We start from the raw sequence: 20,947 nt of genomic DNA, 5'->3' as shown, positions 1-20,947 counted from the left end.
TTTTTTTAGAATCTTATAGGTTGTTGGGTATAATTTTGTTTGCACTATAGTTACCTATAAGAAACATTTCTGTACTTGGAACTTAAGACTTTCAGAAATACAGAGTAAAACATAGATATTATTGTAAATTGACAGCCCTAAATTTCTGGTTTAAAATCTGAAGTTTATTATGTTTTCCTTTAATGTAGATGTTTTGACCAAGGTAGAGGCTCATTTTGAATTTCTTGCAAGCCCAGAACCCTATATTCTTGAATTTACTGACCTTAGAATTCATCTGCTCTCACCTCATTGTTTTAAAAATAAATTGGCTCTAGAACAATTAGGTGACTTATTTAAAGTCATAAAGCTAATTATGGCTGAACTAGGGCTGGAGCTCAAGTCTGTTCTGTTCTCATAGTAAGATGATATAAAATTTATGTTAATTGGAACAAACATGAATCAAGAATAAAAGGTCATTTTTAAAAGTTGGCTTTGGAACTGAGGAATAAATTTTAGTTACTGGGAAATGTTTTGTATGCTTCATAGATTTTTTACAGGTGATACTATTTGTGTTTTTATGCTTAAGTTTAATAAAAAGACTATTGATTGGAGTTTAGCTAATTAGCAAACGGAATGTTTTCTGGAAAAAAATAGTTATCTTCAATGTCTCAGTTCAAGAATCCCATGTTTACCCATTAATTTTCAGTTCAAGGCTCAAATACAATTTCCTGTATAAAGTCTTTGCTAATACCCACCATCCATTCCCCTGCAGCTGTTTTAGTCATTCAGTGTATAAGGCATGGAGAGTTGTGGGTTTTTTCCTTCCCCCACAAGATCGTGAGTTTGTAAAGATAAGACTGTCTTAGTAGAGGCAAATATTTTATTCATTTTTGTATGCCTGATCTCCATGCTCTTGCCTGTTAAGTGTTACATGAGCATCCAATTTACCTAGCATTTGAACAAATGAATAGTAGAGATTTAGAGAAAGAGAGGCACTTCCAGAGGGTGACCTAGGCACCAGAATATTATCAGTACATTTTAAACCAACACTTTTACACCCATGTTATAACACAGTTGAAATTGATACTCAGAGTGGTGGTTACAAATGCTGACACTCAGAAGAAGATTTATGCTCTAATGGCCTTCCTTGTTTTAAAATTTTTATGTAGAATAAGGGAATGAGAGGTAGAGATTAGAATTTGGGTGTAACAGATCAGAGGCCTTTTTGCGTATTTTCTAATATATCCAGACAAGATTAGGTAGACTAAAGTAGAAAGAAAGTTATGCTTGTTTCTGAATAAAGCTTAAAAGTTTGGGAAACAGAATGAAATATATCTTAGAAAAATGACATTGGGGCACCTGGGTGGCTTAGATGGTTAAATGTCCAACTTTGGCTCAGGTCATGATCTCACAAGTCTGTGGGTTCAAGCCCCATGTCGGGCTCTGTGCTGACAGCTCAGAGCCTGGAGCCTGCTTCAGATTCTGTGTCTCCATCTCTCTCTGCCCCTCCACCGCTCACTATGTGTCTCTGTCCCTCAAAATAAAATAAAGACATAAAAAAAAAAGAAAAATGACATCATCTTTTTAATCATTGAAAGTTCTGTGTTCTAAAATAATGACCAGATTTATTTAGCACATAAATCTTTGCCTTTCAAATATCAAATATATTTTGCAAATAAATATATCTTTCCAGCATGCAAGATTTAATGGGAACTGTAACACATTTCTCATTATAAAAATTAAATATTTGATGTTTAAGAAAGAATATGTAGAATATATATTTATGAATAGTTATAACATTAAAATACCCATGTATCACCTATTGGGTCATTCTTTTTGTTAGTCAGAATTTAGGAGAACTTTGATTTTATTCCAAGTTTACGGTTCTGTCTTTGTGATTATATATGATTCGGGGGGAATTTTATTGAACAACTAATTGTGATGGGTGGCCATAACTGAAAGGAATTTGACTTCAGAGAAAAATCAAAAAATCAGATTTTTGCATATAATATTCTAAGCAAGGAGTAGTATACCTTTGGAGCATTCAGCTTTACGTAATTGGAACTTTAGTACAAAGTAGATTATTTCCATTTAAATTCATGTGTTGCCCAAAGACAGAGTTACTTGATACTAAGAATTCTGCATATTCCAGTAATAATTTTCAGACACTGTTACTTCCATTAATATTGGTTAGGAGTGAAAGTTGTACTTGATTTTATTTTTATTAAAGATTTTTTTCTTAATGCTTATTTTTGAGAGAGACAGAGCACAAGTTGGGGAGGAGCAGAGAGAAATGGAGACACAGAATCCAACAGGCTCCAGGTTCTGAGCTGTCAGCACAGAGCCTGACAGAGGGCTTGAGCTCCCGAACTGCAAGATCATGACCAGAGCTGAAGTCAGACGCTTAACCCACTGAGCCACCCAGGTCTCCTAGGTTGTATTTGATTTTAGGTAGACTTTTAACATCAAGGGTTTAAACCAAGGGTTTTTGAATGAAAGAGGTTAATCCAAAACTATATTCTGATTGATCAAAATCTTAATCTGATATATTTCTGTGAATTATATTTTGAGTTTGTTAGCTTTGCTTGCTTGATCTCATTTGTTGGTGATGCCTTTTTTTTTTTTTAATGTTTGTTTATTATTTTGAGAGAGAGCGAGTGAGCAGGGGAGGGGCAGAGAGAGAATCCCAAGCAGGCTCTGCACTGTTAGCACAGGCCCTGACATAGGGCTCAATACCATGAACTGTGAGATCATGACTGGAGCCTAAATCAAGAGTCAGATGCCCAACCAACTGAGCCACCTAGCTGCCCCTCGTTTGTTGGAGATGCCTTCTGAACTATCTTTACCATCTATATTGGCATTATTGGTAAACTCAAGCTTCTCAGGATGTGCATATTTAAAAATTTTATGGTTTGAAAAATTTATAAAACCTGTGTTTTTATAAACCTAAAATACTTTGTAATTTGGTATGTGGATTAAAAAAAATGGTTTTTTTGGATGCTTGATGATCCTTGAGCATGTATAGTTTGCCTTCTTCTGCCCTTTCAGATATATTCTTCTAGGTATAGGGCTTCTTAACTTGAGGTTAAAATGTATTACAGTGAAATAGTTTTCTCTGTAATTCTGTGTATTTTATGCATTTAAAAACATTTTTTTGAGAGGGATTCCAAAAGTTTCATTAACCTGATAAAGGAGCCCGTGGCACAGAAAAGATTAAGAACTCTTACCACTGGTATTACTTTTACTCTTTATAATACTGTATAGTTAAAAAAGAGAAGATGGTTACTCCCTACCAATGTTATTTAGTTTCTTGGACCTTGACATTTTATTTTCAGTCTTTTCCTCCTCTTCCTCCTCGGACCTTGAAAATTTTTCTTCTTCCCCCCCCCCCCCCCCCCCCCCCCCCCCCCCCCTTTTTTTTTTTTAATTAAATATGGCCAGCTCATATTTTCTAGTTTTTAGTTTGGTCTTTATGCTCTTGTTACCTGGATCATCACTGGTATGATTTCCTATTTTTTTTTCTCTCCTACTGTTGTCTTACTTTAAAACCAGAGTACCTAATTCTTTTTTTTTTTTTTTTAAGGTTTTATTTTTAAGTAATCTCTACATCCAACATGGGGTTCAAACCCTCAACCCCAAGATCAAGAGACACATGCTTCACCCACTTAGCCATGCACCCCTAACCAGAGTACCTAATTATGCCTTTAAAACTATTTTTAAAGTTTTGTTGAATTTGAGACCCTTTTTTAGATACCAGAATTCATTTTTATGTGCTGTATTCCTCAGGACACCATTTCATTTCATTGGGGCCAGAATGGTCAACATAGTCTTCTTGGTTTAAAACAGCTATTCTAGGGTATTTAATTGGTACACATTTTAAAATTTAAAATTTATAGATATGGCTGCCTATACAGGTATTAGTTCTGCTTCTGGAGAGGAAGATTTTATTAAGTGTATAATTGGAATATATTCATACACATGCAGAAATATATTTGCATATAGTCACCAACTAGGTAAGACTAGTATTTCTTACTAGGTAAGAAATTTCGGAATAAAACAGTATGATTGTATGCAAAACTGGGTAAAACAAAATACATGCAGAGAAACATGTTGGTGTAGTTGGCTTACCTCTTTTTTTTTTTTTTCCCCTTCCCATCTTTCTTAGGGCAGAACCTTTTTGGGGAGCTTGATTTTTGAAAAGGAGATAAAAATGAGAATTAAAGCAACCTATCAAGATGGAACAGTTATTGCTCAGGCTGAGTATGGCAGTGTGGATATAGGGGAAGAGGTAGCTAAGAAAGGATTTGCGGAAAAATCCAAACTTAATTCCAGCACAAACATCTGTGAGGAAAAAAAATCAGAACCTGGTCAGCTTGTCCTCAGGAACCTGAAAAGCCCCATTCCTACATGGGGACACAGATCAAACCAGTCAGCCTTTAGCCGACCAAAGGGACGTTTAAGTGGGAGGATGACTCTTGACTTGAAGAATGAAAATGATGCAGGAAACCATGTGACATTTCCAAAGTAAGACTGTCATGGGGATTTTAATCTTACCTAATTTCTAATTCATGGTAGAAGCTCTTGTCATAGTAAAAGTTAAGGCTTATGTTTTGGAATCCTCATCTGTTAGAGATTTTGAGGGATGATACTCATTTCTGTGTTTCTCAAACATGTATTCCTCTCTGTTTTAGCAGGAATATTTTTATTAAAAGCCGTTTTGAAAGAAAAATCATTTCTCAGTTGTTTAAAGTTCACATACCAACTCCTCATACTAATTCTTTTGAAATACGTTTATCAAAAATAAAAATCTATCCCTAAATCTGAATTATTCAGACAGGGCCAGAATTTCAGTGAAACTTTGAAGTTTTTCTATGGCTTTAAGAATATTTTAACGAGTTTCATGGACTTGACTTTCTTTTTTAACAAAAGAGAAACTCTCTGTTCTTCCTGTGATAACTTACTGTGATGAAATTTGATTATTATAAAGGGAATTCATTTTTTAGATAATTTTGAATTATAAACTTGAAGCAGAAAGCCAGGTTTAATGTTTGTAAGTATCACACCATTTATATACTTCTGTGTCATGATCCAAGCCATGATGCTATGTCGTAGTTATTTGTTGGGATCTCAGGAACTAAACTGTCAGCTGGAGTGGGGTTGATGGGGAGGAGAAATTGGAAGAAATTGGTATAGAATATCCTTTATTGTATTTGCTTGAGTTGACATTGCTACAAGGCAGTTGGAATATATTTGAGTGTTGGCATTGTTTTTGAAGTTGGAATATGTTTGAGTATTGGCATTGTTTGACTTAGTTATAAAACCTAGTTTATATTAAAATATTTTATAATGTTGAACTAGATAAAAGTTTTAAATTAGTTTTCAAAATTAACTTAAGATATATTATGGTATAAAAAGTCCAGGATGATTTAGTTTATATTTATGATCTCTGTCAGCCTTAAACAGTTTGGTTTTTAAAATGAGTGAATTTGTTTTTAATAGGGATAGTTTGGCTGTTGGAGACTTTAATTTAGGGTCTAATGTCAGCCTGGCAAAAATTAAGCAGGACCAGAAACTGATTGAAGAAAATGAAAGGCTTAAAACAGAGAAGGAGGTTCTTCTTGAAAGTTATAAAACTTTAGAATCCAAAGTACAACAGACCATCCAGGAGCTGCAGGTATGGTATGTTCATTGGTGTTAAGGTAAAGAATGACCAGCTGGGAAATCTATGTACTCCTCTGCTCTTCTTTGTTTAATTTTCGGTTACTTTGTGTTGTCTTCCTTTTCTCTCCCCCTTCTCTCATTCTGTCCTTTTTTTATATTTGTTTACAGATGAAATTTTGTCTTACACTCCAAACTAATCACCTTTGGATTTCATTGAATGTGTGAAAGATGAATTAATAATTTCTCATTTATATTTCCTTTTATGTTTTTTTAAAAAACTTTTAACTATGAGAAATTTCAAACATTCCAGAAGGAGAGAGAATTGAATAATTAATCCTTGTGACTCATCACTTGTTTTTTACAGTTATTAAACACATGGACAATCTTTTAAAAAAATATGTACTTCGTGAGTTATTTTACTTTTTTAAAGTTTATCTCTTTTGAGACATAGAAAGCACAAGCAGAGCAGGAGTAGAGATAGAGGGAGGGAGAGAGAATTCCAAGCAGGCTCTGCATTGTTAGGCTTGAGCCACTCAGGCACTCCCCTCTGAGTTATTTTAAAACAAACCCCATTCATAATATTCTATTGTGTATGTTTTAGTATGTGTCTCTAGTTGAAAATAATTACAAAAGAGACAACCATCATACTGTTCAAACTTAAAAGATTAACCATCATCCCTCAATATCTTTTAATGTCCAATGTTCAGATTTCTTAGGTTGTTCTAGGTATGTCTTTTAGTTTCTTCCAATCAGGATCCCAGTCAGGCCTATGCATTGCATTTTGGATGATAACTCTCTTTAAATTGCTTAATCTGTGTTACCTTAAGAGGCTCCTTTATCTCCATGTATTTCCTTTGTGGTAGTTAGATCTCAAGTTTTGCTTAGATTCAGGGCATTTTTTTCCCCTAAGAATACTGTGTATTTTCCAAATGTGTACATTTTTTCTGACACTGTATTTCAACACGATTTGTCCAGTTCACTATCACCAACTGGATGTCCTACATTTCATTTGTGACACTAAGCACCAGGAGTTGGCACAGACCCCACAAATTAAGGACTCAGTCCCATAAGACTTCTATTTCAGATACCAGCCACAATCACGTCTCCCAGCTACCTCACTTCTAGCCTATAAATTGAGGGTTCTTATGATCCCTATTCCCCTTGTTCAGTAATTCACTGAAACAGCTCACAGAATTCAGGAAAGTGCTGTACTTATGATTACAGTTTTATTATAAAGGATATAATGCAGGAACAACCAAATAAAAGGAAGAGATGCATCGAGGATGTTATGATGAGGGTGGAGGTGAGGTAGGGGAGCAAGGATATTTTAGCCTGCCACTCTCCCAGTACATTGGTGTGTTCACCAGTCTGGAAGTTCCCTAAAATCTAATTATTATTATTATTATTGTTATTATTATTATTATTATTTTAAACTGTATTGGCAGGGGAGGGGCAGAGAGCGAGTGGGAAAGGGAATCCCAAGCTGGCTCAGTGCTTTCTGCCCAGAGTGGGGCTTGATCCAGTGAACCCTGAGATCATGACCTGAGCTGAAACCAAGAGTCAAATGCTTAACCAACTGAGCCACCAGGCATCCCTGAGGTTTTTTGTTTTGTTTTGTTTTGTTTTAATCAGGGTTTTGTTAGGCTTGAATGATTAAATCAATGGTCAGCATTGGTAACTGAACTGACTTTTCAGCCACTAAATTCATAAACCCATATCCATAGGGAGCTCTGTCTCATAAATCCATCAATCTTGGGTTATATCCATTATAAATACTAATCTTTTATCTAGGGACATCCTCTTGAGGGCATTTCAGAGATAAGATCTCTTCCTCTTAGGAAATAGTCTGTTTTCTTTAGAAGTCTAGTTTGACAAGGATATTAATCACCTGCCTTTTATTTCTTTTCTCTGAGTACATTCCTCTGTCCCCTTAATGAAGAGTGTAAATGGATTACAGGCCGTTTACTTTGCCTACTCAAGATTAAAAATGTTTAGTTCAACTTCAAAAAGTTCCTTGGTGCCTCTTTACAATCTGTTCTCTTCCTCCTACCCAAGGCAACCACTAGTCTGATTTATATCACCATAGTTTAGTTTTCCTGGTCCTGTCCTTTATATAAACGGAATCTTCTGATATATATCCTGTTGTGTCTGACTTTATTCACTTAACATATTGTTTGTAAGATTTATTTATGTTGTATATATTAGAAGTTTGTTCATTTTTTATTGCAGAGTAGTATTCCATTGTAGTAATATACCACAGTTTGTTTTTAGGTTGTTTCTGGTTTTTAGTTGATATGAATAAAGCCACTATGTGCTTGATTTTGTACATATCTTTTTGTGGATATAGGAATTCACATATCTTGGATTACAGAGATTGTTTCCTCAGCCATGTCCAGTCTACTGATAAGTGCATCAAAATAGTTCATTTTTGCTGTAGTGTTTTTGATCTCTAGCATTTCTTTTTGTTTCTTTCTTAGAATTTCCATCTGTCTGTTTATACTGCCTGTCTGTTCTTGCATGTTGTCTACTTTATAAATTAGAGCCCATAGCATATTAATTGTATCATGTTTAAAATTTCTGGCCTGACAATTCGTGTACCTATTCATGCCATGTCTGAATCTGATTCTGATTCTTGCTTTATTTCTTCCAAATGTGTTTTTTTATGTTTTACTATACTATAATTTTTTCTTGGCAGCTGGGCATGATGTCCTGGGTAAAGGGATTTGGTATAATAAGGCCTTTAGTAATGTGGTGATAAGGTGTGGGGGAGTTAGGGGCATTTTATAGTCCTCTGTCTCTGGACTGTGAATTCCACACAAGCTTCTTTCCCCCTCCCTCACCTAATCCCCTTAGGTAGGACAGGGTGCCTAGAGTGGGCTAGAGTTGGGTGTTTCCCTTCCCTCAGGTTAGTTAGCCTCTGATAAAACCCCAGCAAGTTAGGCTTGGTTTAAATGGTTTCCATGAGGGCAGATCTTGTTAAGAACAGAATACTCTGGCATATTTCAAAATGGTTCCTTTTCCCCTTTCCCTGCTGGGAGCTCAAGGGACCTTTTCTTTTATATTTATATTGTGAGAACTTGGTAGAGAACCTGGTAGAGATTCACAAAACAGATGGGCATCCTGATGACTGAGTCAGCCTGGAGTTTTTAACTGAGTTGTTCACTCTGAGCCTTCAGCATTTGTGAATTAAAGTTGAGGTTTACTTACCCCAGACTGCTGCCCTCAGAAGTTTCTGCTCTAGTTAAGTTGTAAATGGCTTTTATTTGCCTGTCTCCATAGTTTTGGGGATAGCAGTTTTTTGCCTTGTGACCTTACCTCTTGTAAAGATTCAAGACTTGTTGTTTCAGTTTGTTCAGTTTTTTACTTGTTAAGATGGTGTGGTGACTTTCAGGCTTTTCACATGTTGGACAAGAAATAAGAAGTTTTTAATGTTTTCAAAGAATTGATGTTTGGATCTCTTGGTTAAAAAATTTATTTTTATTTTTGAGAGAGAGACAGCACAAGCAGGGGAGGGGCAGACAGAGGGAGACACAGAATCTGAAGCAGGCTCCAGGCTCTGAGCTGTCAGCACAGAGCTCCATGTGGGGCTCGAACCCAGGAACTACGAGATCATGACCTGAGCTGAAGTCAGACACTTAATTAACTGACTGAGCTACCCAGGCATCCTGGATCTCTTGGTTTTTTTAATTGTTTCTTTTGTAGTTTATTGATTTCTTTGCTTTCTGAATGTCTTCCGTCCTCTTTAATTTGCCCATCTAGCTTCTTTAGATGGAAATTCATATCAGTGTTTTTAATATTTTGTTCTTTTTATTTAAAGTACCTTAAAAATTTTTTTTAAATTATTTAATCTTTATTTTTGAGAGAGAGAGAGAGAGAGCGTGTGAGCAGCAGAGTAGCTGAGCGAAAAGGAGACACAGAATCCAAAGCAGGATCCAGGCTCTGAGCTGTTAGCACAGAGGTCAGTGCGGGCCTCGAACTTATGAACTGTGAGATCATGATCTGAGCTGAAGTCAGACACTTAACTGACTGAGCCACTCAGGTGCCCCGAAAGATACTTCCTTTTAGGCACCATGTTATTTGTAGCCCACAGATTTTGATGCTTTGGTTTCATTAAACATTTTTTATTTTTATTTATCAAATTTATTTTACTAGCTATGTGATTTAAAAAAATTTTTTTCAATGTTTATTTATTTGAGAGAGAGAGAAAGAGACAGTCTGAGCAGGGGAAGGGCAGAGAGAGAGGGAGACATAGAATCGAAAGCAGGCTCCAGGCCCTGAAATGTCGAACTCACAAGCTATGAGATCATGATGTGAGCTGAAGTCGGACACTCAACTGACTGAGCCACCAGACACCCCTAAATATGTTTTTAAAATTCTTTTGTGATTTTTTTTTTGAAGTATGAATTATGTTGTCTAATTTTAACATATTTGGAGATTTCACCCCAATTTTTTGGGGGGAAATAGTCAATTTCTTGGTATCAGAGAGCATACTTTATGATATCAGTTCTTTTAAATTTATTGTGATTTGCTTTATTACCCAGCATATGGTTTGTCTTTGGAATTTTTCCTTGTACTTTAAAAAATTATATATTCTACATTTGTTGAGTAGAGTGTTTTATAAATGTTAGGTAGGTCGAATCAGTTGATAGTATTGTTAAAGTCTTTTGTATCCTGACTGATTTTTTGTTTGTTTGTCTCATCTATACCCAGGGAGGAGTGTTGAAATCTCCGAATATTATTGTAGTTTTGTCTGTTTCTTCTTTTTTTGTTAAGTTTTACTTTGTGATTTTGAAACTTTGTTATTAATTGCATACACATTTAGGATTGTTGTGTCTTCCTGATGAATTGACTTCTCTTTATGCAGTATCCCTGGGAATGCTTCCTGTAGTCCACATTGCCGGGTATTAATAGCCATGTTTGCATGGTATATCTTTTCCATCCTTTAATTTTTATCTGTCTCTTTATGTCTGATAAGTGTGTCTTGGGAGCAGCATATAGTAGAGTGTAAGCTTTTTCATCCAGATTGATCTCCTATCTTTTAATTGGAATGTTTAGCTAATTTTTACTTAATGTAATTATTGATGTGATTGGGTTTAAATTTGATTTATTTTCTGTTTGTCTTATTTGTTGTCTTAAAAACCATACTCATTGTTTTTATCTGATTTCTAAGCTTTTTTAACAAGTGGATTAATAGTAAGTGCAAGATGTTTTGAGAAACAGTTTAATTTCATAGTTCTTTTAGATTTAAATGATTCTTTCCCTTGTTTTATAGTTCTCATCTACATATAATTCATTAGCACTTTGTGTTAAAGATTTATTTTAATGTAGTCTTTGTAAAACATTAAGCACATTTTCAAGGATTTAACAGCTTTTCTTTTTCCTTCTATTTCTAAATTTTTTTTTAATGTTTTATTTATTTTTGAGAGAGAGATAGAGACAGTGGGAGCAGGGGAGGGTCAGAGAGAGAGAGGGAGTTACAGAATCTGAAGACAGGCTCTAGACTCTGAGCTAGCTGTCAGCACAGAGCCTGACACGGGGCTCAAACCCATGAACTCTGAGATAATGACCTGAGCTGAAGTCGGATGCTTAACTGACAGAGCCACCCAGGCGCCCCTTCCCTCTCCTGCTTCTTACATTTATGCAATTTTGGAGTTAGAAGAACAATTCCAGTGGATATAAACAGAGTTAAGAACAAACATAACTTATTCTTCATGGTCATCCTACTCAACAAATGGGAGTAGAAGGGCATGAGTATACCTGAGTATAGCATACTAATAATAAGCATTCAGTAATATGCTGGTTCTCTCTTTTTATTTAACTGAAGGATTGAAGAGAATGTGAGGACTGAAGAGCATGTTGTTCAAATACTGAGTAAAATTTCTATGTTTAACTGTATAATATCTGGTTTGTAGTATAATTGGAATAAAACTGCCAGGTCTTTATCCATGTTACTGCTCTGTACATTATTTTGGGTAATTATGGTAGACATGTATTTGAGATACCACTCAGAATCAGGGAGTTTAATCTAGTTTGGGTCAAGGAAGTAATGTTTTTGATTCTTTTGTAATGTAGGATGACATATGACTTTGTCAGAAAATAAATTGTCATTGATAATCATTTGGTTTCTATAGGGATCTTTTACTTATCTTTTTGCAGTTAAAGTATTAAGACATGTATTATATGAAATTTGTTTCTATTTGATTATTAGGATGAATCCTAATCTGACTGAATGAATGAGTTCCTAAGATATATTATCTTTTTCAGATCCCAACTAATAGGGAAGTCAGTTGTCCTCTGGCTTAATGATAAAAAAAATTTTTTTTAAGTAATCTGTGTGCCCAAAGTGGGGCTCAAACCCATGACCCTGAGATCAAGAGTTGCGTGCTCCACTGACTGAGCCAGTTAGGTTCCCCCCAATTTTTTAACCTTTAAAATTTTAGTTATGCCTTAAAATCATTTAAGTGACAGTAGAAATACAGTTTCCTGTTTGACACTCACTAAGATGTGCTTATTTTTTGTTATAGCAAGAGAAAGCAACTACCATGGATTTGACTAAACATTTAGAAAGCACTCTGAAGACTCGTGTAGGTACCAGAATGAAAAATCTGGCAGCTAAGGTTGAAATACTGAAAGAAATTAGGTGAGTTTTTTAAGGATAATTTAAAATAATCGCTAATTTGTTAGTACTTTATTTAAATTGTGTGTCCACCGTTTTTGTTTTGAAACTTAATCTTTATATTTTTATGTCTCAAAGAGAGAAACTAAAGACTAAAACTCCTGAGTTGAATTTTATAGTATTTTTGTCAGCATTCTTTTGTCACTACATGGAGTTATATTCCTTTTGTTTTTGAATGTTTATTATTTAGTTTTTGAGAGAGAGAGAGAGAGTGAGAGAGAGAGAGAGACTGGTACAGAATCTGAACCAGGTTACAGATTCACCAGATGCTGACAGCTCAGAGCCTGACGTAGGGCTTGAACTCAGAGACCTCAAGATCATGACCCAGGCTGACATTGGGCACTTAACTGACTGAAGAACCCAGGTGCCCCATAGATTCTAGTAATTTAAATACTTAGTAATACTCTATCTAAAGAAAGAAAACTATATGGTTTTCATACAGTCAGAAGAAAAGTAGTCTTTATGGAGTCAGAAGAGAAGAAATTGGTTAGCAAGTCTTGTACACACTTTATTCGGCATTTATCAGACTCTGTATATGATTTATGTAGGTATTTTATATTAATAGAGAATTGCTTTATTGTTGGTTAGAAATAATTTGTCACCCTGTTCTGGAATGTGGAAAAAAATAGTTCTGAAGACAACTTAGTTCCCTTTCCATGCTATGCAAAGAACTTAAATCAGTGATTCCTTTTCTCATGTACTTTGAAACAATAAAAAGATGGTGACCTGAATTAATACTATGTGTTGGTGTTTTGTCCAGTAGAAATTTATATACTCCAATATAAACCCATCAATTGGCATCTGGTTTATAAGCCTTTAATCAAGTAATTTTGTCCTTCTAGAGCTTTATCAACTTTTGATGCACTACCAAAAATTAAGTGGCTACATTGGCACTGTAGACCAGAATTGAAGGTCTGTTTGATATCATTTAAAGTTCTTCAGGCTTTCGAAGTTACCCTTTATATAAAGGTTTTTAAACAAGTTTTAATTGTTTTTCTCAATAAAATATTTTTAATTTTTTAATGTTTACTTACTTATTTTGAGAGAGAGCACATGCATGTGAGCAAGGGGCAGAGAGAGAGGGAGAAAGAGAGAATCCCAAGCACGCTCCACTCTTGTCAGCACAGAGCCTGATGTGGGGCTTGATCTCATGAACTGAACAGTGAGATCATGACCTGATCTGAAGTCAGACACTTAACTGACTGAGCCACCTAGGAGCTCCCAACTTAAAAATGTTTTGATCTTTTCCTTTTTGCTTTTGTTTTTAAATAGACGTGTCAACATCAGTGTTCGTTTTGGAAATGACCTTTCAGATGCTTTGCAAGTGTTAGATGTAGAGTGCTTTACTAACCCAGCTTCTTTGACTGAATTAGAGAGAATTTGGGCAGAATACAATCTTGCTCAGGAGAACATACAAACTTGTGAAAATGTGGTAGGTCAAAAATTTTTTTCTATTATGGTTTTATTTGTTGAATGTAAGGAGATATCTTTTGACAAGAAAGGTTGTAGATACTGTAGTGATACTTTGCATGAAATATTTAATTTTTACAACATCTTCATATTAATGATTTGATTTCTTTTATTGCCTTGTTAAAAAAAAAGTAGGATAGATAATGGTGACTGTGGATAAAGTGTCAATAAAATCTTTTCCCTTTTTGCATGAGAATTTGACCTTTGGCTAATTCTCTGTTCCCTTGGTAATTTGATAAAATGATAATTCAGTCATGTTACTAGTTTAGGTAAATAAAACTCCCTAGTTGGTAATTTATATCTGGACTTGAGGAGGTAAAGAATTGGTGGAGGCTCTTGCAACTGGGTATACCATCCTTGAGAGATCTTGGAAGCTATGCCTATAAAAGATGGTGGCTTTTGAGGGGAGTAAAGCTTGTAAGCCAGGGTGGCTTTGACACTTGCTATTGTATCTTTTTTTTGGGTCTGAGTGGTGTGCTTTCAGCTTCAGTATTCAACTCTGCCTTAGTATTAAATGGTATTAAAGCACCCCTTGTTTAGAGGTGGTTATTTGTGGGTAGGGTAAGGGTATGGAGAATTGATTATTTCCTATGACTTCTTTATTAGCATAGGTACAAGTATATTTATTTCCTCTCACAGTTTTCTTTAGTTTATCATATTGAGCTGAACCAAACGCCTTGTTTTTCATGTAAGGATATTCACCACAGTCACAGCTTTCCAAAGTACATTGTGTTTGGAGTTATCCCATCGTAAGTATTGGTGATTTCTGCCTCCGGGGATTGTACCCTAAAAGTTTTAACTCCCAGTTCATACCTGGGTTGCCCGGTTGGCCACCTAGCTGGCTCTCAGTTGAGAAGTGAACAGAATCACTAGGCCTTTGGAAATGCTGGGGATGTTTAATTTGGAGAAGGGATTATATATGTGTCATTTTACATGTTAGACTGTAATTGATTAATTCGGATTATGGAAGGAAAACAACTGAAGCAAGAAATTTTGAATCTCTATGAAACACAGGTAATGTTAATAGGTATTTTGTAAACTTTTCCTTACACTTCTAAAAGGACATTTTTGCTCTTATTTTATAAAATGAGGAAATTGAGGCCCATGTAGTTTAAGGAAATTGCTGAAGATTACATAGTTCTAAGTGTTAATATGGAATTTGAACCCAGGTATGTCTGACTAAAAAGTATATTTATTCTCTCCCCATTTAAACTGCACCATCAATATTAAAATAATTTATGATGTGTTTTCATGTAATAAGATGAGTAAGAACTGTTTTTTAATTTTTGCTTTGTTTTGTTTTTCTGGTTTGAGCATAGGGCAGTGATTCAGGACACAGAGGAAGAGGACCTAATGTAGCTCCAGGACTTAGTATTCTAGTAGAACAAATGTGATTTTTTTTTTAAAGCAGGTGTTTGTTTCTGCTTATTGCTGTTATTTCAGGACTTACTTTTAGGCTTCATTGCCCTAAATCTCATTTGATAGGTTGAAGAGTGGATTATTGGATAAATACAGAGTCATAACTGCCACTTAGAGTAGTCATTTTATTTCCGTATTGAACTTAATTTGGGTCTTGGTATTGTTATTTTCATTTATCTATTTGTTGTATGTATTTTTATGAAGAGATTATTTTCTTTAGTCTATAGGGCTATAAAATAGTCTGTTGGGGCTTACACAAAAAGAATATTCTAACATTCAAGCTTAAAATTTTTCTTTTAATGTTTATTTTTGAGAGAGAGAGACAGAGCATGAGTGGGGGAGGGGCAGAGAGAGAGAGGGAGACACAGAATTTGAAACAGGTTCCAGGCTCTGAGCTGTCAGCAAAAAGACCGATACGGGGCTTGAATCTATGAACTATAAGATCATGACCTGAAGCAAGATACTTAACCAACTGAGTCACCCAGGCACCTAAAACTAAAGCTTTTAAGTGTGTATGCCAGATATTGTTATAGGTAGCAGAGGTACACATTTGTTTAAGACATGGTCTTCTCTGTCTTTCTTGGGTGTGGGATAGACATACAAATAGTTTCAATATTGTTTGATAAGTACTATAATAGAGATAATGTATAGAGTTCTTGGATATCTTTAATATACCTAGGCAAATTGGAGGTTTTAAACATGGTGGAGATTAACTGAATCTTGAAGGATAAGTAGATGAAGGAATTGAGGCTGGAATGGGAGTAGGAGGGATGTAGTGAGTGTGTAATTAATAATAGAACTTGTATAATTTTCTTTTTTTTATTTAAAAAAATTTTTTAAATTTATTTCTGTGAGAGAAAGACAGCATGAGCAGGGGAGGTTCAGAGAGAGAGAGAGACATAGAATCTGAAGCAGGCTCCAGGCTCTGAGCTAGCTGTTGGCACAGATCCCGATGCAGCGCTTGAACCCACGAACCGTGAGATCATGACCTGAGCTGAAGTCGGACACTTAACCGACTGAGCCACCCAGGCACTCCAGAACTTGTATAATTTTCTTAAAAACAAAAATTTAATTGTTGCACAAATAATGGGAAAAATTAGCAGGATTGTTAAATGTCTTATTTCTAATTAAGGGAAAGAAAATTCTGTGAGTTTGGTGATCTCAAGAGAGAGAGATTTGTCTTTTTTTATGTGTTTGTTTTTGAGAGATACTTGTCTTAAAGGATACTGTGTTTAAAGAATGTAATGTAAATTTTTTTCAATTGATTTATTTATTTTGAGAGAGAGAGAGAGACAGTGCAAGTGATGACGGCTAGAGAGAGAGGGAGACAGAATCCCAAGCAGGCTCTGCATGCAGAGTGCAGCCCAGGGCTTGAACTCATGAAACCATGAGATCATGACCTGAGCCAAAACCAAGAGTGGGGTTCTTAACCAACTGAGCCATCCAGGTGCTCCTGTAATGTTAAGTTTTATTTACTTCAAGAGATCAGTTTTTTAAAATATAGGTCTGTATGTAAAAAAAAAAAAGACCTGATGTATTAATGATGGTTATTCTTTGTTTTCTTTTTCCAGAATGAAGGGAGTATTTTGATTGCCAAAAGAAATGAAGTGCAACAGAAGCTGAACATGGCAGTAGAAGTTTTTATTCTGGAAGTAGATGAGTTACCCCTTAATAAACGCTTGAAAACATTGCAGGTTAGAATTTACAAAGATATTATATATACATTAAAACATGTTTTATCATTTGAGAGGTGAAATTAGCATTTACTGAAAGACCTCAGATAGTACTGATGGCTGCTAAATTTTTTCTTCTCTTTTTTTTGATGAATTCTGATTTCTTTTTAATAGAATTAAAAATTTACATTTATCTATTTAAAATGTTTATATATATGTGTGTGTCTCTATCTTGCAAATAAGGTAAAATGGTCAGACACATCAGGTTTGCTAGAGCAGCATTCACTGGGAAAACTCAGGGAGACAGAAGCAGTAGCAGGTATGTGAGTCCCTGGTTTTAGCAGAAAATCTGGTAGGGTCCCATGTCAGGAGTTAGATGAGTCCTGATCCTTGAGTTTTAGGGCTTTTAAGATACAGGATTAGGAGCTTTATTTATTTAAAAAATTTTTTTTAATGCTTATTTATTTTTGAGAGAGAGAAAGGCAGAGAGAGAGAGAGAGAGGGAGACGTAGAATCTGAGGCAGGCTTCAGGCTCCAAGCTTCAAGTTGTCAGCACAGAACCTGACGCTAGGCTCAAACCCACAAACCATGAGATGGTGACCTGAGCCAAAGTTGGATGCTTAGCCGACTGAGCCATCCAGGTGCCCCTTAAACTGTGATTTCTTTTTAACAACTATATAACTTTCTTTTTCCCTTATGGTGTTAAAATATTGTTTCCTTTTAAAATTCCTATTTACCTGTTTTTTGGTTAAAATTTGCTTGTAGATCTTTCCTTTTTCCTGCCCTTTGTTTTAAATTAAATGTCTTTCTTAGACAACATGCTAATGGCTTTTTTTTTGTTTTTATTTTTGAAGTTTATTTTGAGAGAGAGGCAGAGAGAGACAGAGACCGCATGAGCAGGGGAGGGGCAGAGAGAGAGAGAGAGAGAGAGAGAGAGAGAGACAGCATGAGCAGGGGAGGGACAGAGAGAGAGAATCCCAAGCAGACTCCACACTGTTAGTGCAGAGCCTGATACGGGGCTCAGACTCATGAGCTGTGTCATGACCTGAGCTGAAATCAAGAGTTGGAGGCTTAACTGACTAAGCAACTCAGGTGCCCCAACTAATGGATCATTTTTTAAAAGAATCTAATGTATAAATTTATCTTTTGATGAGTAACTTGATTTATATATTTATAATTACTGTTTTACTAGAACTTATTTCGATAATTATTTTGTATTTTTGTTTATCATGGTTTTATTTTTTTCCTCCTTTTCTACCTTCTACCCCTAATATCTTAGAACATTCTCACTTGCCTGTGGTGTGTCTTCTCTGAATTCCTCCTTCAAACAGCTAACCAAACAACCACAGTTGTTTAGAATTTTAGGCACAGAGTGTTATGGATATTGTATAGGGTAACTCAGATAACAAACTTTAGAGTTATCGCTTCATTCTTATAAGTTGTTGGATATCTTCTGATTTTTCTCTATGTATTAAAGTATTTTCTCTAACAGTGCTTTCAAAGAGGTCTTTGTGAGGTATTAAATGTCTCAGGATATCTTATTTAAACATTTAAACAATTGCTTACATTTAGGCACTTTAAACATTTGTTGAGTTGGCTATAAAATATTAGGTCCAAAGCCCATTTTTCCTTCAAACTTTTGACAATAATAATCTATTGTTTTCTTATTTCCATAGTTGTTGGTATCAGTCTGCCTTTTGTTCCTCTGTGACCTTTTTCCTCACTGGAAACTTTAACATTTTCCCTTGACTTTGTTCCTTAAATTGCACTAAACATATTTAAGTTTAGATTTAATCTGAGTCAATTTAGTCTGAGATTTTAGATCTTTTTTAAACTCTAGAAATATTTGATAATTATTTCTTAAGATGCTATTTCTCCTTTCTCCCCATTTACTTTTTCTCTCATTCTGTGAATGAGAATGTTCTCTACATATTTTGTTAATCCATTTTTTTTTTATCCCTTTCTGTGTCTTTTTGGAGGTATGTGAGGAATCCTTGACTTAGCCATCTAGCTCACTAATTGGTTTTCTAGCTGTATCCTTTTTGCCACTTAGCCAACCCATTGTGTTCTTGATTTCAAAGATTATTTTTATATTCTTAATAACTTCAGTTGGTTATTGTTTATAAGTACTTGGTTTTGCTTTGTGTTTTCAATATTTCTTTTTGTTGAAAGTATTATGCTTATTTTGAGTTCATGACTTTGCTTCCTTTTTATAAGGTGGCTTAGTTTGATATATTTCTTTCAGAGTTCTTGTTTTATTCACACATTTCATCCTCCTCTGTACCTCCTTTCAAAGATCTCATATTCCCTTCAAGAACTGTAAGCTGTCTTAGTTCTGTATTATTTTGTAGATATGGTTTAGGGTAGTGGAGGGGTCCTAGGAAAGGTTGAAAGTTTAGACCGTAACTTTAAAGACTTCAGGTGTATTTAGGGAATAGGATGGGGTTGTTTTCAGAGCTTCTAGTGTTACAGCCTGGGCTCAGCTACTTCCTGTTGGCTTTTCTTCTAGATGATCTTACTGTTCAGTGGACCTCCCAGTCCCTCTGCCTCAGCCAGTACTCTTTTTCAGGGCTACTACCCTTGGGTGTAAGTGCTACCAGGTATTCAGGGGAAGAGGGAAGAAAAGAAAATGCTTAGGAGTGGTCAACTTTTCTGTACTGGTTATCAGTTTTTGCCTCATCTAGGTTCCTGTACTATACTTGTATAAACCCTTTGCTTCTTGCTTTGTGCTTCTACTTTCCAATGTGAGAGAGAAGGGCAAAAGAAGAAGGTTCTCTTTTCCCACATGCTATTTTCTGTTGTGGTGCAGGCTTTTTCCCACTTTGCAGTGATTGTATTCATTAATTGCTAAGCACCAACTGTCTTCTGTCTTTCCAAAGGTTTCTTCAGAGTTTTGTGATAAAACTTTCTGGGACCTTTTACGTTTTCCTCTTGCTTCAGTGACATTTCTAATTAAAAAAAAATTTTTTTTTTGAAAATTACTTGAGAGACAAAGAGAGCATGAGTGGGGTAACAGACAGAGGGAGAGAGAGAGAATCCCAAGCAGGCTCCACACTGAGCATGGAGCCCAATGTGGGGCTCAATCCCATGACCCTGGGATCATCACCTGAGCCAAACCAAGTGTTGGATGCTCAACTAACTGAGCCACCCAGGTGTCCCTCAGCAACATTTTTAGAATTTGAGTCCTAGAGGGGTGCCTGGGTGACCCAGTCAGTGAGGTCTCTGACTTCGGCTTAGGTCACAATCTCACGGTTTGTAAGTTTGAGCCCCACATCTGAGCTGACAGTTCAGAGCCTGGAGCCTGCTTTGGATTCTGTACTTCCTTCTCTCTCTGCCCCTCCCATGCAGTCTCTCTCTCTCTCTCTCTCAAAAAAAAAAAATTAATAAACATTAAAAAAAAGAATTTGATTCCTAGAGAGAGCAACTAGGCTCAAAGGTCTCATCTAGTCCTTTTAAAAATGATTTTTAGGTACATATGTATGTTCAGTGTCTTCCTTAATAGAATTATTTGTCTAGCTTATACTATTATAGTCCAAATAAATCACCTTCAAGGTAGTTTTATGCTTTCATATGTAATTTTTGTAAATTTTATTTATAAGATTTTTAAGGAGAGGGAGTCACCATACTACTTTCCTGTCTCACAGATTTTAATACAGTGTTTGAATTCTAATATGAAGTTAATAAACTTTAATAAACAAATATATTTCTGTAGGATTTGTCAACCTCTTTAGAGGCAGTATATGGAAAGGCCAAAGAAGGGACAGACTCTGAAGAAATACTTCAGAAATTTTATGACTGGAAGTGTGACAAAAGAGAGGAGTTCACCAGTGTTAGAAGTGAAACAGAGGTTTCTCTACAACGTCTTATAGCATGGTTCAAGAACACTGTAAAGGTAATAAGATCTCCTGCCCAGTGTTGTTTTGTAGCCTAAACCAGGGTGTATGGGCTTTTTAAGAATAATTTTTCAAATATAATTTACTACTTTTCTGAGGGAAAAAGGATGAAAGGGATTGAGGAGATGAGGACTGGGATGGAGGAGTGAGGGAATCTACATATTTCTTTTCTCTAA

The 20,947-nt window shown here is 35.5% G+C and overlaps 1 protein-coding gene across 4 annotated transcripts in view; it reads left to right on the top strand.

The window, feature by feature from the left end:
- STK31 (serine/threonine kinase 31) overlaps positions 1–20,947 on the top strand; it is a 79,411-nt gene that overhangs the window by 14,334 nt on the left and 44,130 nt on the right. For all 4 annotated transcript variants that reach the window (XM_039223047.1, XM_039223044.1, XM_039223045.1 and 1 more), the window contains exons 7-12: positions 4,145–4,503; positions 5,479–5,653; positions 12,165–12,280; positions 13,589–13,748; positions 16,777–16,899; positions 20,591–20,770. In XM_039223047.1, the coding sequence (XP_039078978.1) occupies positions 4,145–4,503; positions 5,479–5,653; positions 12,165–12,280; positions 13,589–13,748; positions 16,777–16,899; positions 20,591–20,770 (1,113 nt within the window). The remainder of the gene's footprint in view (positions 1–4,144; positions 4,504–5,478; positions 5,654–12,164; positions 12,281–13,588; positions 13,749–16,776; positions 16,900–20,590; positions 20,771–20,947) is intronic.

Source organism: Hyaena hyaena, unplaced genomic scaffold (assembly GCF_003009895.1).
Source record: "Hyaena hyaena isolate Hyena2069 unplaced genomic scaffold, ASM300989v1 scaffold_1276, whole genome shotgun sequence".
Taxonomy (NCBI): Eukaryota; Metazoa; Chordata; class Mammalia; order Carnivora; family Hyaenidae; genus Hyaena; species Hyaena hyaena.
This window is presented reverse-complemented; position numbering and strand designations above follow the sequence as displayed.